Source organism: Perissodus microlepis, chromosome 1 (genome assembly GCF_051167445.1).
Source record: "Perissodus microlepis isolate ML-2025 ecotype Zambia chromosome 1, ASM5116744v1, whole genome shotgun sequence".
Lineage (NCBI taxonomy): Eukaryota > Metazoa > Chordata > Actinopteri > Cichliformes > Cichlidae > Perissodus > Perissodus microlepis.
The window spans coordinates 15719480-15738427 of NC_140461.1; the positions used below are offsets into that span (position 1 = coordinate 15719480).

Here is an 18948-nt window from a genome sequence, read left to right on the forward strand (position 1 = left end):
ACAAAAGGCAATGTTGTAATATTGTAACTAAACAATTATTGCTAACAAGCCATAGCATTTATTTTTTGATATATTTATTATATATGATGTATTATTTGTTATTTGCATTTTTATTTCTAAATTCTTCAGTAGGAAAGATGATGTTTTGTATTTGTTAGATTTTTATATTAGTTACCTCATTTTATCAAAAACTGATTTAATTTGAATCTCTGTTTTAGTAGATGTAAGTTTAGTTCTGTGAACTTACATTTCTGTAGAATTATTCTAAAGTATATTTATTTTTGAGGTCTGTTCCTAAGCAAAAGCAAAATGACAAAATATGACAAGTCTATCTTTATTTAGAAATAAGCAAAAGAGAATCAAAGACTTCATCGATAAACACATTTCTTTTATTTAAATAAAGCTATGCCTGCACTATGGGGTGCTTCATCTAAGTACAGCATATACGCTTTAATGATCATTTTGTGCACAGACAGTTTGTGTATCAATTTGTCTGCAGCGTTAACAAGATGCTAGCATGATATTCAGGCAGCTGGTTAGCATTAGCTGCTTGGTAGGGACAGGCTAAACAAAGTAGAACCCACACACTGACACAGGCTGTGCGTGTGTGAATGAAGGCTTTGTGATTTCACAGACTAATGTCAGACTGCCAGCTAAAATATTGATTGGTAAATGGACTGCCCTTACAAAGTGCCTTTCTACCTTTAAGAATCAAGCGCTTTACAATTGATGCATCTTATTTAAACATTTGAATGAATGAATGAGTTAACAGGGGGTGATTACAAGCAAAGTCTTTAAGATTTGATGTTGCACGGTATGGAATTCAAGGTGAACAATACAGCGATCAATCACAACATTAAAACCACTGACAGATGAAGTCAATTACATTGATCATCTTGTTACAATGCAATTAACACTAAAACAAAAACAAAAGTAAACAAAAGTGTAAAAAAAAATTCCAAGAAAGAGCCCAAACTCCTGTTTTCTGGCTGAAAGTGTGATTATGCCGCTCACCGCTCCACCTGCTACCCCACCTGCCTCCTTATGCGGGCTTTTGTTGGTTGTTATTCTTCCTCACCTCACAAAATGGTTTTCTGGACCCTGCATCTAGGAAATGATACTAAAAGGCTGCCAGGTGTGTTAAAATTTGAAAAGAGGTCCTGACCAAGCGTCAGCATGTAAAGAGTTGGGAGTGAAATTGTGCTGAAAATACTTTAATAAACTCCAGGTTTGAAGTAAACATTTCATGCGGTCCTATAAATGCACCGCTCACACCTAGAAACCACTAAATAAGATTTATATTTATTGAAAGTAGATGCAAATGCAAAGACTGATCATGTGACTTTCAGAATCAGCAGAATAAATGAAATAAGAGGATATTTCACACCAACTTTTTAAAATGAAGTTTAAACTAGCTTCCATTTTTAGGTCTTCCTGCTACAACAGTCGTTGTTTCAACGCTCAAAAGATACCTAAATAAATTAAATTAAATTATAGTGTGAAAACAGCATAGTGATAAATGAAGGTTGTTTCAGAGACATGAGAGCGAAAGAGAAAGGAGGAAGATAAGTGGATAATTTTCACAGCAGGAAGAGTTTCTAATGGAAATTAACATAAAATTATAAGGGACACACCTGGACAGGGGAGGCTTTGATTCCTTTATGAAGGTATAATTTGGGTTTCCATTTCTCTGTCTGTTGTGTCTGTGTGTGTGTGTGTGTGTGTGTGTGTGTGTAGGTCTATCCCAATGATGCATACACCTGCACATAAATAGGAAGAAATGACAAACAAAACTGCATACAGGTTAATGTGTGAAAAGAAAATGCGTCTTTTAATGTAGTTATCTGTTTACTCGTGCACGTGTTTGTAATGTTTATTTTAATCTCTGTGCATTTTTTTTAGTTACATCAAAAAAAACTATTGGCCAAGATCAAAACCTGGCTCATACAGTGAAAGCATGAAGGAACAGTAGGTATAAGGGTTCAGATTTACTAAGCGAAAGTTTGAGCCATGCCTCGTTTCTGTATGTTTTGCTTGGAAAATGGGAAACAAGCACAGTGATTTGTTGAAACATTCAAACATGTAGGGAAAAACAGTATATAAGGCAAAAACTGAGATTTGTCAGTATTGGGTATGACCATTCTACAAAACAACCGTAATTCTCTTTGTAATTTCTTCAAGTAGTCTTGAGGAATAGTTTTCCAGGTATCTTGAAGGATATTCAAAGCTCTTCTTTGAATGCTGTTGCCGTTTGTTCTGCTCTCTGTCAAGATGATCCCACACTGCTTCTTTAATGGTGGGTCTGGGATCTGGGGAGGCCAATCCATGACTGTGTGTTCGTCTATCCGGGTATGCTTTTACTCCATTGGCAGATGCTGATCAGACATTTTCCTGATCGTACTGCATGGTGGATGAAAATCTGATGGTACTTTTCTGTGTTTATAATTTGCCAAGATCTCCAACACCACTGCCTGGCAGCTCAACACCATGACACAGCCTTCACTATGTTTTACAGATGGCTGAAGACATTCATTGTTGCACCTCTTTCCTGGTCTCAAGCTGACAATGATTTGAAGCTGACAATCAGCCTTTTCTGCCCTTTTCCCTTCCTTAAGAATAACTTCTTGACAGCCAGTTAGCAGATGGAGTAACTGAATGGCCAGGTGCTATATCACGTCTCTGCTGTCAAGGAAATTACTTTCAAGTATTGTTTATCTGCTGTAGATAGTTTATTTTGGGCATACCGATTCTTCTTTTGTCCTCTACTTGTCCAGTTTCCTCAAATTTTTTAAGTTTTTAAACTGCACACTATGCTGAGATGTGCATATGGATATGAAAGGTGTTCAGAAAACCTGGAGAGCAATCGCTTACTAGGCATTCATAAACTATAAAATAAAGCAAGATCACAACATTAGCGTGTATCCCAAGGTCTTTTTCCTTACTGATAGATGATTGTTATCAGTTAGCAACAATAAACACTGCATTTTAATAAAAAACCACCAAAACAAACTCAGAAACAGAGACTGGGACAACAACAATAAAGGTGTCTTTATGATCCATCACAAGTAACAGCTTTAGTCTTTAGAGGGGGAAAACAATTGGTGATGTTTTTATTTAGAGAATAGAAAACCACTGTTCACTTTCAATGGCTGCAGGACCACTTTCATTTGTTTTTGGGTTTTTTTGTTTGCAGTAAAAACAGCATTATTGTCAGATGAAACAAGCAATTGATTTCCAGTGTCAGGGAGAAAGATAATGCTTAGAAAGGGATAAAATTACAGAGAACGAGAGTAAGCGAAAGACAAAAACAAATGCAGATGTGGGACTTTGAGGTGCCAGGCTTCTGTTTTTTCATCAGTGACAGAGTGACCCACTCTTGATCGCTAGTTTCAGTTTATATTACAATATCTCAGCATAATAGCACTATTTACTACATACCAACACGCTCCAATACACCCAAGGCCATATCGCCTCATACATGCAGACTCAAAAACACACTTATAGACAAAACACATATAGGATTGCTTACATAGCTTGCTTTCAGCACCCAATTTGCTTTGCTGAGCTCTAACACACATTCAGGAGGTTGCTGAGTTTGTTGATTTAAAATGTTTCCAGCTAGCTTTGACCTTAGATCCTATGCATGTTTCTGCTGGAAAATTTGTGTGTGGTTTCTTGTGTGCTGACTCTGGCTTGTGGGGGTATATCATATTTCTGGGGTTACTTTTCAAGAAAACAAAGAAATTCATACATTTTGTTTCTGTTGTTGTTGTTTTAGCCTATCTCCAAAATAAATGAAAAACTGAGCATACTGCCTCTTTTTTTAGACACAGTGCATGCTAGGGGGGCATCAGCAATTTTCATTGTCACATCTATTCTAGTAAGATGGCTCTGTGTATATTTGCATGTTTTCCTTCATTGGCTGATGCACTCCTACATGGTGCTGGAAGAAAAACTAAAAGTTAAACTAAAGGAATGTTACTTTTACACACGCAACTTTACTTTGGATTGACATTAGTTATGCAAGATGCTGATTTCTTTCTTCTTTCTCCTGCCACAAAATATATAAATAACAATACCAGACCTTGTGTATGTGTGCGCATGGGTTCTTTGTTAGTTACTCCCTCAGCTGCTCATTAATGTAACTATCTTTCAGCCACTCACATGGTCAAACTGTGGCCAATCAACTCAATGCAATAAGACACAGATAGGAAATACCTGACTGACAAAGGTTTATTTTCATTTTTCTCCAGCTGTTGGTGTTAACAGTACCACTACAGTTTTTCTATTGTGGATTTTTTTTAGTTAAAAAAAAATGCAGATTTTACCTGTGATCCATATTTCACATACTGTCAAAGTGCATGTCAGAGCACAGCTATGAGATTGCTATGACAGCCACATGCACTGTCCATGGTGCTGAAATGAGTTTCATTAAAATGGAAAATTCAGTTTAATGTTTCAATGGTAATTTTAATTAAATTTAACAATGAAAAAACGACAACAACAATATTTTCAGTGCAGGGCCATCATCCCTCTGCTTTCTCCTTTCTTCAGCCATTTCTCTTTAAAACCCATTGCGCAGGCTGTGAAATTCCTCCCACTGAAACCACAATTTCCTACAGAGCAAGTTTAGAATTAGTTGGCTTTGTGATCTGTACGTTTTTATCACAACTTCATCTGTCATTCAAAATAAACTGACACAAGTGGAGAGACGTCTCACTCTCCCAGCATGCACTCTTAAAGCTCTAGTCTTGTTCTTGTTTTAGTCTGAATGCATGTTAACATTCCAGCACTGTCAGTCCATTTTGACTTCAGGTCCCTGTGTGGAGTACAAAGATACAGTAACATCTCAGTCACCTTTTTTACTTTGATATGAGAGCCAGTCATGTCATTGACATTATTTGAACATAAAAAGACAATCTGCACAACTCTTTTATTTCTTGTCTTCGGTAATGAGCTGTTATCGTGGCACATTTCCGCACTGCATTTGCAAACACTTCATAAAAATGCCCCTTGTGCTTTGGCGTGACTGGACTGACATCAGCTCCTCAAACCCCAAAACAAATAAGTATGGGCTGCTCTACTGAGACTTTTGAAGCAAATACAAATAACGGATTGACAGAATTTCCACTGGTGCTTATAAACAACCATGTCTGCAGGCACACTAATACTGAAAAATTAATAACCTGGTTTCTAAACATTTTCGATGATGAATCAGATCTACTTTACAGTTTTCACAGATGGAGAAAGAGTGGTAGTAAGACCAATGATGTACTTTCAAATGATTTTTAGTTTGAAGTTTGTGTTTGGTTGTGTAGCTTCAGCTAAATTTTAATCCTGTGATTCATTTTCATTCACTTTAATCAGATCATAATTATTGAGCTGTAGGTTAAAAGATGATTGATTGCATATGCAGACACTTGGTTTTCCTCAGAAATTCAGATGGTTGGCTTTTGAAAGTGAGAATTATACATATATATATATATATATATATATATACATATATATATACGTATATATATACGTATATATATATATATATATATACATATATATATACGTATATATATACATATATATATATATATACATACATATATATATACATATATATATATATATATATATATATATATATTTCCACAATGTACTTAGAAACACATCGTGTGCATTTCTCTCCCGTGATCTCCTTTTTCCCCCTTTATCGTTATTTCAGTCTGCTCTATCCTTGATCGTGTGTCTGACACATGCACACACACACACACACACACACACACACACACACACACACACACACACACACACACACACACACACACACACACACACACACACACACACACCATTAATCCTATCTATCTCTGCTATCTTCAGACAGCAACCCCTATTCCTTGCTGACAATGTTTGGGATTTACTCTGGATGTAGCCTTGATTCTTCCTGTGTGACTCTGTGTGTTTTTCCATTTGTGTGTGAGCGTGAGTGTCATATGGTGCATGATACATGTCTTTCAATATCCATTGGTTGTTATGGTGACTGGTATTAGAGCATGTGCTCTCCCTTACCTTGCATTTGTTTAGCTGCCCTCTTCTTATTGTCGGTGCACATTTGGTTAACATTGAGTACATTAATATTGAATTTGACATATCGCCCCTTTGATTTAATTGACAAAAGGTTTCTATTCTGTTTGTTCAGTGTTTATTAGTTTGTCAGTTTGCACTTGAATGATTTTTGTGGCAAAAGCAAATATTGCACAACATGATCTTGGCCTCAAAAAGTAAAATCACCGAGTTGAAATTTTGGGCAAAAGACTATCTGCTTTCAAAATCATCACTTTTCTGCACACCCTTACTCTTAGTAAAGTGAACTTAATGATGGCTGTAAAAGGATTCAAACTAGGGAACAAGTGTTAGAAGTAACTGCCTACACAGGAGCACAGGAGAAAGTATTTTCCAAAACTGTTTTTAGCATAGTTAACTGCACAGATGGACTTTCATACTATTTTCCAGAGACCTGCTTTTATCCCCAGTGAGCACCAGCTAAATGGCCTGAACGCCTGAATCTATCTACAGCCCCACTTACTTAAACAGTTTGACAGGGGGGCTGACAAAGACCGTGATAGAGAGAAAGACAGACAGAGAGAGGTTGTGGTATTTGTTCTTTGTGTGATAAATATAGCAGGTGAGTGGGTGGAATGAAAACAACCTAACACTCTAGCAGGATAAGAGAGGAAACACAGAAGATAGATATAATGATACCAGGAGAGAGACAAAGTGACGTAGCGATAATAATACTGAGGAAATGAGAAAGAAACGTAATGACGCTTAGGGAAAGATGAGATGATGCTAATACAAAGATAATTGTGGTGAACGAGTGATGTACAGAGAGCAGATTGGATGAAGGGATGAGAGAGCAGGATAGAGGCAGAAAGAGGAAAAAGGATGGGGGTAATGATGACAGAGCTGGGGGAAGAGATAGAGGAATTGAGCTGCAGGGAGGAAGACCACGAGGTAGACAGAGATGCATGGAGAGAGGTACAGGCATGGTGATAACACCGGTGTAATAAAGAGAGCAAGAATGGACAGAAGGTTTAAGAGAGGAAGATATAGAGAGAGGAGATGGAGAGAGATGGAGGGTTGCAGAGAGACAAACATAATGTGGGAGAGACACAATGATTCTGACACAGAGATAATGAAAAAGAGGGAGGGGGTGGTACATGAGAAGAGTGAGGGGGAAGAGGCAACGAGGGAAAGGAAAAGAGGATACCAGGAAAACAGACAACAGATTCCTCTCCTCTCCTCTCCTCTCCTCTCCTCTCCTCTCCTCTCCTCTCCTCTCCTCTCTACTTTTTCATAGCTGGTATTGAATCACTGCAGTCAATAGTTCTACACAGCGTAACTTAGAAAGATGCATTTGATTTGTGGCCCAGCACGCTGTGGAAAGAAGAGGCCAGCATTTGATTTATGAGCCAGGGACCTTGTGGTCAAGTTCACTACAGCTCTCCACCACTCTGCTGCTTCTCAGCACCTAAAATTTAACAGTCTGTCAGATTGCTATGTAGATTTTTTTCATTGCACAGTCAAACCATTATCAAACAAAGCAGATTTTGTTTGGGTATGGAGGGCGGATGTGATTAAGAAATAATTCATTTTCCGCATTGCCGCATTGCAAAAAACTATTGTACAAGTGGAAAAGCATCAAGTTGCTCTGGCTTTCCTGCTGACATTTGTCGTGCAGTTCCTGTGAATGCCTGTTACAAATAAGAAAAGCATTCTTTTTTTTTCACCGGTGGTATCTCACAGCAGTATTGCTGTGCAGGCTTGCTTGCATAATAATTAAAAGCCTCACAAATACCATGTAAAATCCTCAAATCTGTGGGATCTAAAGCAAACAAAATGTACATCTAAGACTTAGCCCTGTGTAGAAACAGACTGGCAGTGTGCATATTAGCATTTGCATTCACGTCAGCACCTGATTACACAGTGTGCAAACGGCACCACATTTTTATCCGTCTGTGTCTGAAGTGGCTATTTCACTCGCTACTTATAGACACACACAGAAATTGTCACACACACACACACACAGATCTATCTCTTTTTTTTATTCTGTCATACTTAGCAAATAGCAAACTCAGGGTCTATATCTACTAGCTTTTTGCTTCACGACAGCAGTTCAGCTTACCATTCTAATGATGCTTAAAGCTATGCATTACTAGAAATGTAGACGATTTAAGTGAAGAGTGGGTGCTGATTAGCCTGTGTCTGTCAGCTAGGTCTCACCTCAGCTAGTAGAAGTCAATGAGCAGGACATTTTCATTGGATATATAAGGTCGGTGACTTCTGGTGCATGTTGATTGATTGATTGATCATTTATTTCAAGCATATGTATAGATATATGTAAGACAGAGCATAATTTAATGCAAAAATTTGATACATAAAATGGCTTGCTGTGCAGTTAATGTACTAACATACTGTGAGCCAAGTTTTTACTCTAATTTTGATGAATGAAATTCTAGTACTTGTTTGTATACTATGAAAGTATCACAGTCTTTGATAGGAATCAGTGTCTCTGCTTTCTACAAACAAACATGAAACTGTTTAGTGCTCAACTTCCCTCTCCAGCAAAACCAGAATGGTGATTGGCCACAATACTAATCCAGATGTGAGTCCAGAAGCAGTGATGTTAGAGTTGGTGTGTCAAGCTTTTATGTAAAGTCCATGGTACTAACGTAGAACTAGAAGAATATACCATCTTTTCAATCTATTATTATGTTATTAGAGCACATTTGCACATTGAAATTGATGTGTATAACCTTTTACTTTAATATTATTGGCAAGTTCTGATAACCAAAAGCTCATTTTATGCTACTTTTAAATTTTAAAAAAAGTTGTTGGAATTACAGTGTTTGTTAAAAAGCAGGCCACAGTTGTTTGCTCACTGGTGGGCCACAAGAAGTTGCTTCTGAAAAAACAAATTACAGGATTTTACTTCCCTGATGTAAATAGGTAGCATAGCTAAGAACACACTAATAACAGTAGAAATCAGTCAGTTTCCCTCTTCAGTTAGGAAACTGAAGAGGGAGTCCTCAACTCTGCATTATCTAAGAGGATAAACAAAGTGCTTTTTACTGAAATGCCCCAAGTATGATGCTTACAATATGGTATCCGGGTTGATGTGCATATCCGCTGAATTCTTCTTATCCCATCTGCTCAAGAGGGGGATCTGGCAGCAGAAGAGATGGCAGACAGAAAGAGAGAGACAACTGTAGACAGAATAAGGTACAGACACAGATACGGCTGAGGGGGAGAGGTGAACTGGGTTGGAAACACAGTGAAGAACAATCTGAAATTAATCTGGACACTCCAGATGGTTTGAAGTTAGTGTGTGAGCGGACATGTATGTGTGCTTCTCAGTTCCTGCCAGCTTGTCCATTTGGGCTTGTGTGTAGGTATTTACGTATTTGTGTGTTTTCTGTTTCTTCAGAGATACAACAACATCTGGTATGTACTCAATGAGCAGGTTCTGATATTAGCCTGATGGAAAAAGACAAAAAAAACACAAGAACAGCCTCACAAACATTTTGCTAACATTTGGTTGACTGGATTATGACCCAGTGAACAGGGAATGGAGTGTGTGCATGTCTGTGTTTGTGTGATAACTGCACATTGTGTGTAATGTGCAGTTAAATACACGGCCATTGCTCTCTGACAGTTACTACTGGCTTTCATGTGTGTCACACAGACACACACTCAGCACCACACATCTCCATGTGCCTTGTATATTCTTCAAGAGTAAACAAGGACTGGATTAGGAGTTCTGTACCATAATGTTCTGTACCATAAGTTGTGTGCTGTTTTATTTCCGCGAACAACACATGCCTCAAGTATGTGTTTTTCTGTTAAATGTATTCCAGCTAGCATTCCTCACTTAGCTTATTTTAACTGTTTCATGTTTGATTTACTTTCCTGGTGACTCTAAGTAGCATCCACTACTTCTGTTAAGTGATCCTAGATTTTTACATTTTGAAAACAGCTTTAATTATAATAGCTATATTTTTCTTATATTGAATTATAGAATTATATTGAATTAGCCTGGTAGCTATTTTAATTCTTTAGTATATATGTCTGTGCAAAGAATGTTCATGTGTACATGTATATATTTAAGTTTGAAACACTGATTGTAACAGAAATTGCAAACTTTGGATTGCATGAATTATATCGTATAAAGATTTTTTCTATAACTCTAACTGGAGGACTGTGTGTGTTCATGTGTCTGTGCTAAAGTTAAGTCATGACTAATTGAATCATCTTAATTTTGGCTTTTTTGTGATTATGAACCCTTTCCTCAACGGGTTGATGATTCAGGTTTCCACTGATCAATGTCACATCATTTTGTTCCTTAACAAATTACACAGTGTGAGAAGTGTCTATATAGGTCCATATAGGGTTAAAAAATATGTTCTACATTTATTCGTATCCATCTATTTAGTGATGGGATGGATGGAAGTCTAAGGGTTCTACAAGGTCTTACATTTGCAAGTGTTTGATGTGTGAATGTTTAATGTCAAAGGAGTTTACTGAGCGAGCAATGTGATCACATAGTGGATGTGATTTAAAAAGCTTCATATAGTATTTTTGTGCATGTATGAGTCTATATGAGTGTATGTGTTGTGGTAGGTTTTTTTCTGGATGATCATGTTTCTGAGACTGACAACACTGAGAGGATGGAGGCTATAAAATCTGAATATATGCCATGTGTGTTCATATTCAAGTGCTTTGCATGAAAGCTTTGAATGGCATATGCTACTGTGTCGAGGGAGGCTGTGAGACATGTCCTGCATTATATTTGAGTTGTGTGTGAGGACATTGGCTTGTTAATACTGGGCTTTGCATACTGCACATATTTAAGCTCTGCTCGATTTTTGCTTCAGATATACTATCCATTACAATATTTCTAAAGGGTGTGGAGCACAATGTATAAAAGAATGTACGTTTAACTTTGGTCATGGGAGTTTGAATTGTTTGCATATTCCCTCTTCATCATACTGTTCTAATCTCTGTGTAAAACTAAATCTGAAGAATGCGTGGAACCTGATCGTATCCTTAAAATATATTTATTGTATAATGTATACTTTAATGCAGGATGTACATTTTCTTACATGTCTTATCTCTTTCTCTTCTAGCTGAGTCTTGTGGTGGTGTAGTCCAAGGTCTGAATGGCACCATAGAGTCACCTGGTTTCCCCCATGGTTATCCCAACTACGCCAACTGTACATGGCTGATAATAACAGGGGAGAGGAACCGAATCCAGCTAACCTTCGTCACTCTGGCGCTGGAGGAAGACTTTGATATTGTATCGGTTTATGATGGACAGCCCTCACCTGGCAACTTAAAAATGAGGTTAGCACTCTCTGTCTGATGTGGTTTCCTGTTCCTCTTTTTTCTCAGTGTCTTCCCTCTTTCCAACATAATCTCCCTGACTCACACAGTTTGAATGTACACATCCTGATTTATCAGCAATGTTCATATATCTACTTGGTACTTGGACCGTTGTATATTTTGTTGGCCATCTTTTCTTCAAAATATAGAAGAAGACTTAGCTCTAATCTGTCTGTCAATTTTAAGACAGGTAAAATAACAAGAAAATAAACCAAGCTGACATTTTTAATATTACAATTGTTGGGAACACTGATTACTGTCTACCTAAAGGAGCACAGCGCCAAGGGGTATAAGATATTTTAGTTTCTGCATATTAGTGTATAGGAAACAAATATATGGTATATAAACAACTCATCACCTAAGATTTCAGGTTACTAATGACTACTGTCTTTTAAAAGTGAGTTCAAAAACGTGCAGGAATGAGCTTCATTGATTAAATTTGGCTTATTGCCCAATTCAGCATAATCTGAATAAAGTGCAGCTGCTCCATAGAAGTCCACTTACCTCCACCTTATACTTATGCCTTTGTGATATGTGCTGGAACTCCTCCAGCATCTCAAAATAGTTACAAGAGGGCAAAATCACAGAAGCAAATTTGGTGAATAGGGCAGGTGTTTAGTGAAATGTGTGTAGGTGTAAGAAAGTGCAGTTGTACATCCAGTTTAGATGCCTCAGGTATTCAGATGTGGAGATCCCCAATGCAACTCCTCTGGTGGTTAAGGACTCTTAGCCAGTACATGTGGTTGTGAGTTAATAACTAGAAATTGCTGAGCTCATCTGGACTTTGTTCCACTCTAGAGTCTCTCTTGGTAAGAGGTGGTGAACAGGTTTTCTCCAGTGGATAAGAGTGCTGTTCTCCTGTGATATCAAGTCAAAGAATGAGTCCTAACTTTAATATGAACATATGTGTTGATCATTTTTATGGTCACAATTTTTCAGTTAAGGGCTAAAGGGGTGTTAGGTCATGTGGCCTCAGGATCTTGTATCTGCCTTTTTTTAGATAATGTGGTCTTGTTGGCTTCATCAAGCAACGACTGTCAGCTCCCACTTGTTCCAAAGATCCAAAACCTAATTGTAGCTTAAAGACATGCAGACAGATGGAACAGTGGCCTGAATATAGCATCCTCTTTCTTCACAACCTCACTGCAAAATTTGAAGTGCTGTTATTTTGGCTAACTTGAATGTAGCATGCAAACTGTGAAAGTCTCACTAGGTTTAACAGCACTATATAGTGGTTAACTAAAAGCGTTCCCTGTGGATCAACAAAAATGTGCAGGAATATAGAAGCCACTGATGAATTGGCAGCATCCCTATTTAGTGAGTGGAAAGAATGTAATATTATTGCAAAAAGGGCAGAGAGAACATCATCTACAGAGCTGGCAAACTGTAGGAAGCTTATTCATAGTGCTCTGCTTGTGTGTAGGAGGGATGAGCTGGGAATGCACCAAGTAGTGTTTAAGGCTGGTGGAGCAGTTATGGATAACATTGGGTTTTTCCTTGAAAACATCACATTGCTGTATTATGAGTCAGTGTTTGAATAGAATACTTTTTTTTTCTTTTAGTGGATGGATAACCAAAGAATAGACTGTACAGAGTGATTGGTTTGTGTGCAGGTTTACTGTAAATGCAGCCTCATTTTTGTGCTCGGTGTACTACCATAAGGATCCTTGGTGTGCTGTCATGCTTAAAATGACCATGGCCAAAGAAAAGAGAATAATTTAAGAAAAGAATCCAAGTTTTTATAGGCTCAAAGTAAGATTTTGTGTCAGTAGTGTCACCCTCTTTATCTGTTCTGCGTTTATCATTTGTGTATGCCACGTGCTAGTTGTAGTTGCCTGTACTTAGTGTATGATTATTTCAGTGGATCTTTTGCAACGTTGGTGTATGCGACCTCATTATTCTACCTGTTGCTTGTTTTTTACATCCACACCAACCAGACGTGACTAAGAGGGATTTGTTTGGGCTTTTGTTATGCTTGGCCTCATTGAACTGTGGTACGATTATCTCATGAGATAGACTAGCTCAAGAGACTACTTCACAGCATAGCCGTATTAGAGCCTTTACTCTGTTAATTTACAAAATCTCTTTTAAAAGATAGGTCTGATTTTAGAGTGAAATGAGCTTGAGCATGTTGAAATGAGGACAATGATTAAACATATAAAATGTCAAAAGAAACTAAAAGTATATTAAACGCTGCAGCTGCAAAGCCGACTAGTAAAGATTTACTTTACTTACATAAAGTGTTCTGTATGTATCCATTCATCCATCCATCCATCTTCTGCCACTTATCCAGATTTAGGTTGTTAAACCTCCCTCTCCCTGGCCACCTCCTCCAAGCTAAGCCACCTGAGAGATATAATCTCTCCAGTCTGCCCCCAGGCCTTAAACACCTTTTTCCAGGCATCCTAGTCAGATGCCTGAAACACCTCAACTGGCTCCTTTCAATATGGAGCAGTAGGACCTCTACTCTGAGCTCCTCACCGTATCGCTAAGAGAATGCTAGTTTGCCTCTTATCTGTGATCTCATTCTTTCGTCACTACCCAGAGCTTGTAGCCATAGGGTGAGGGTGGGAACGCAGCTCAACTGGTAAATCGACAGCTTTGCTTTCAGCTTCTGTTGATGTCATTGTGCATGTCTTCAGACAAGAAATACAAATCTTAGTTTTGGTTATCACCTTTGATTATCACCTTTTTTGCATGCTCCAAAATTCAAGATCTGACATCTTCATGCGTATGGGAGTCAACAGAAGATAGCATATATCCATTTGTTGCACCTTAGAACTACCCCTTTATTAACAGAATTAAAACACTGTGCTGCTGATAACTGCTTTGGCAGGTGAGCTGACCCGTTGTGGCAGCTGCCGCATTTTGCCAGCCTGGTCGCTCTGTCAGTGATGATAATTAGCCCTGGAGTTATTTGGGTCCCACATTCTCTGACCACTACCCAAACATGCCAACAGTATTTCCTTTTTGAACCTTCAACACAAAACATCAGTGCAAGGGTGATATATTGGGTTTTCCTAGAGCTTCTGAACTTAAGTGCAGTGAGTTGCAGCAGGGAGTCCATTCCCAGTGCCATTTAGATCAAGTGACTAAGCTGGGAGATGAAGGGTCACTTTTTTCTCTTTCAGTTCTTCTGTTGATGTTAGCACTTCTCTACTCCTCTGAATAGTGCAGACATTTCTGGGGACAAGCAGCATATTGCTGAATTTAGACCACTGGCCAGCAGTCTTTTGTGCCCTAGGGCTCTCCCTGGTGTGTGTCAGTACAGGCAAAGCTTCAGCCCTGCTTGTAAGGCTTCCTTTGGCTCCAGCTGAGTGTTAGCAGCTACTGAATTCAGCCACTATCCTATTTTTTGCTTATAAAAGAGAGTAAGTTATGTTTTTACATGAAATATTTAAGCCTGCACATACAAGAGCTGATTTCAATTATCCGGCCGTTCTCTATCTGAGTTCCACAAGGCCAGTCATCGGCCGGTTGACCTAAAGCCCTCTCCTCTTCTCAGCTAGTGCTGATATGAACCCATCAGGCTGCCTACATGGACAGTGGGATGCAGCCAAGAGGAGCTGACTGCCCTCTCTTTGTTCAGAAAGAAGAACACAGAAGACACAGGATATATCTTTCTCTAGCAGCCACCCCTCCAACTGCCCTTGGATCATGCGTACAGGGAATTCTTCAATCTCATATATAGAAGAAGGGCTGACCTGGCATCTGTGACCTCTTCTTACCAACCCCAGTTGTGCGTCAGCAACGGTAGAGAAGATGTATAGATTTATTTTTACTTTATTTTATATAGAAATTTCAAATGTTAACAAAATGCTGCAACTACAATACGAAAGAAGAAGTCGAGAAGAAAATTCTTGAGTACTGTAGGTATTAGTTTTGACTAGTTTTGAGTATTTTTTAAGTCCTTTTATCACTGTCAGTCCTGTCCCACTGGTGAATCCTGTCCCACTGGTATTCATTTCAGCTACGTGAATTCTAGCTGACTGTTCCTAGTGTGAGATAGTAAGAAAAGTAAAACTTTTTTTGAAAGACTTACTTATAAGTTAGTATCAGGTAAAGGTAGTTGGTGGGTTTTTTTGTGGTAGTGCTGTGTTTCTGGTGAGTTGGGCTAATATTTATATTACTGATTATAAAAGAATTGGTATGATAAGTTGCCACTATTTCTGTGTAGTTGCTGGTAGATTTTTCTCTGCCTCACTTGGGGGCTAAGAATAACAACATTATTTTAACACATAGCTGTGTTATGCTATTAAATTACCATTCTCTATTAACGTCATAGACGGGCAGGAATGATAACATTTGCTACCTAGCTGCAGCATTAACATCACTGCTTTATTATTAGCCATAGCCACTAGCTGTTATCTTAATGATAACAAGCAGCTTATGTGGTTATCAGGTAATTGCTAATGTTAATGTGTGCACCATCCAGGCTAATATTTATGATAGCCGTTTCTCTGTTGTTGAAATGGGAGCTCTACTGACCTCCTGAAAATTTGGTGTTGTGAATTTCAACTACCTCAGCTACTTGTGACAGGAGGAGCTGCGTGCTTGTAGGTTTGCATTGCTGGTATCAATACTGCTGCATGATACTGTGGGATGAGTATCTATCAAATATTTATTTTTAGTATAAATTAATATCCATCTTTTTTTGACAACCCTACTAGAATCAGTGAGTGTGTAACCTGTTATTATTTCAAGAACAAGGAAGTATTAGAACAGGGTTTTGGTTTTTTTTGGACAGATATGAGAAAATAGAAATCTTTAATACGAATGAGAAGTATTGTGTTTGGAGAAGGGAAAACACTGCATACCTGTATCACAACTTTATCTCCTCTGTCACGACAAAAGATTTACAAATCATCCTCCTTCTGACTGCACTTTGATCAGTCTCCCTGTTATTAATGATAAAAAAGAACTAAATACATTTTACACATGATTCATTAGATAACCGAAGTCCTGCGAACTGAAAGTTGAAATGCTGCTCTAGGTACATTTGCAGCCATGATCTAATTCAAGAGCCATGTGCACATGTGCTCTCTGTGCAGGCTGGAACACCAGTTCTGTGCTGAATGAATTAGATAGCTTCCCTAGCTGTTGACACTTACACCGCTTTAGCACACTTGGCTTTGAACAGAGACAAGTGTGGCTCTTTAAAACGCATCAAAACAATAGAGGCGATTCGAGCCATACGTGCTACATGTTTAATGTGTGACACGTAATTGCAGGCTGACTCCACTGTACACTTTTGCTACTTTTATTTGCTACATTTAGACAGCTTCCAGCCCTCCAGATAGCTCATTATCAAAGAAAGCACAGGAAGAAGCTGTGTGGATTTGCTTTGACCACTGCAAAAATTGTCATCACAATGACACTATACAACTGCTGCCAACAGTTATCTATACTAACTATCACATCAGCCACAAGTAATGTACAACTACAACAAAACCCAAGTGCATACTAAAGAATTAACAGTGTCCTGATTTTGCCTGGATAAACGGAAGTAATTACTGATGCCCAAGGTTAGCTGGAGGTCATCTTAGTATGAACAGACTGACAGACAGAGTGCAATGCACTGGCAAAAACCTTCAAAGCACCTAAAATGAACATAGCGTTAATGCAGACCTGTTATACTGGTTTGGATTTGTTAAATAAATTATATATTTGCGCTGTTTTAGTCAAATTGGATGTTAAGATTCTTATCCACGATGCAATATGATGAAAAAGGAGCACCTGGAGAGTCTAATAAGACTTTGGGATATAAAGGACAAGGACCACTTCCTGGTCAAGATGGGGAGGAGAAATGATTAAGAGTGGCAAATGCAAGAATCTTAGCATTATACAAAGATAAAAGTTAGGAAAAATGTGAATATATCTCCAACTGCGTCTCCTGTAGTCTCATTAAACACTGAAGTGGTACTCATCCTGTCTTAAGAACCAGAGTTTTTGGGTATTGTGTATTTGTTTATGACATTGATTTACATGAACTCAAATATATACACATATACACACACACACACTCATATTCAACTACCAGTGTTGAATAATAAGTGTTTGCTTCATTGTTCACTAACCTTAACTTCCCGGTTCATTTATTTTGCTTTCAGTCATGCTCTCCCACTCTCCTTGTTTTCCATCTCCTCAGCTTTACTTTTTTATTCATCTCACTCTTTTTTTTCTACATTTCCATCTGTGCTGCTCTGTTTTTACGACTCCATCCCTCTTCTGCGCTTCATTTGTTCATGTTTTAAATTTTTCAAAATGTTACTTGTATATCTTACTTTTTATTTTTTATGTTTGCAGTCTGGAAATCACATGGATTTTAACTTAGCTGTACAGATTAAAATTTGTCATGAAAACCAAAGGATTACTTCAAATTAAAGAGACATTAACCAAAGGGAAATTTATGAACCGCTTCACCTGTAAAAACAAATGAAAGCAGGAGTGAAACAAAACAGTCGGTGGAGCATTTAGTTCTCAAAATGTGACTGATCTCTGTTTAATTAAAATTATAACACTGCAATAGTTTTAATGGCAGGTCCACAATAGTGCTCGTGTTGATCAGACTGAAGCCTTTTGCCTAAAATTTTTACCTGTATTAGAAATTTATGCAAGAATGAAATATGAAAAAAAAACAGGGTTTGTAAGAATAATTACTTATCTATAAAAGACACATCTCCTGGATGCACTGGTACGCATCTTCAGTGATGTATCCTGGGGTCATCAGGTGTTTCGGGTCTCACAACATCATACACCCTCGCCCAGGCGACCCAGCCGGGGGTGATCAGGCCCCGACTTGCGTACCAGTAGCTACCCACGGATCAGCCCTCTTGATCCACAGCCACCTTGTGGCTTTCTCTGCCGCTTCACTCACAGCCTGATCGTCCTGCAAAGCCCCTACAACCCACTTCTATGGGCTCACTTCTATGAGAAAGTCTTCCAGCCCCGTCCCCTGCACTCCTGTACTAGTTCCTGGTACTTTCCTCGTTTCCTTTCATTGGCCTCCTCGATCCGCTCTTCCCAGGGCACTGTGAGTTCCAGCATGATCAGCTGTTTTGAGGCCTCAGAAATAATTATCATGTCTCGCCGGAGGGATGTTTTTGCAATGTTCTGAGGGAACTTTAGCTGTTTACCCAGGTCAGCCTGTAGCTGCCAATCAGAGGCTGTGTTGAGGAGGCCAGTTGTCAAATGTGGGCGCACCTGGGGTTTCTCTCCAGCCTTAATAAAAGAGATTGCCTTCCTCGGAGCATGATGATGCTTGCTGGTGCTGATTGCTGAGGCAATCATTTCAGCAACTACTCTGAGCACCTGGTCGTGCCGCCAACGATACCGACCATCGGCCAGGGCCCTTGGGCAGCTGCTAAGGAGGTGTTCTAGGGTCCCTCTTCCAGAGCACAGGGGACAGGCAGGTGTCTCGCTCTTCCCCCACAGATGGAGGTTTGCTGGGCTTGGCAGAGTGTCGTATACTTCCTGCACTAGGAATCGGATCTGGTGGAAGTCTGCCTGCAT

The 18948-nt window shown here is 38.7% G+C and overlaps 1 protein-coding gene across 2 annotated transcripts in view; it reads left to right on the top strand.

Moving 5' to 3' along the window:
• The window catches only part of LOC146393616 (CUB and sushi domain-containing protein 1-like), a 437819-nt gene that overhangs the window by 102803 nt on the left and 316068 nt on the right, over positions 1-18948 (top strand). For both annotated transcript variants that reach the window (XM_084931950.1, XM_084931959.1), the window contains exon 2: positions 11181-11397. In XM_084931950.1, coding sequence (XP_084788076.1) covers positions 11181-11397 — 217 coding nt within the window. The remainder of the gene's footprint in view (positions 1-11180; positions 11398-18948) is intronic.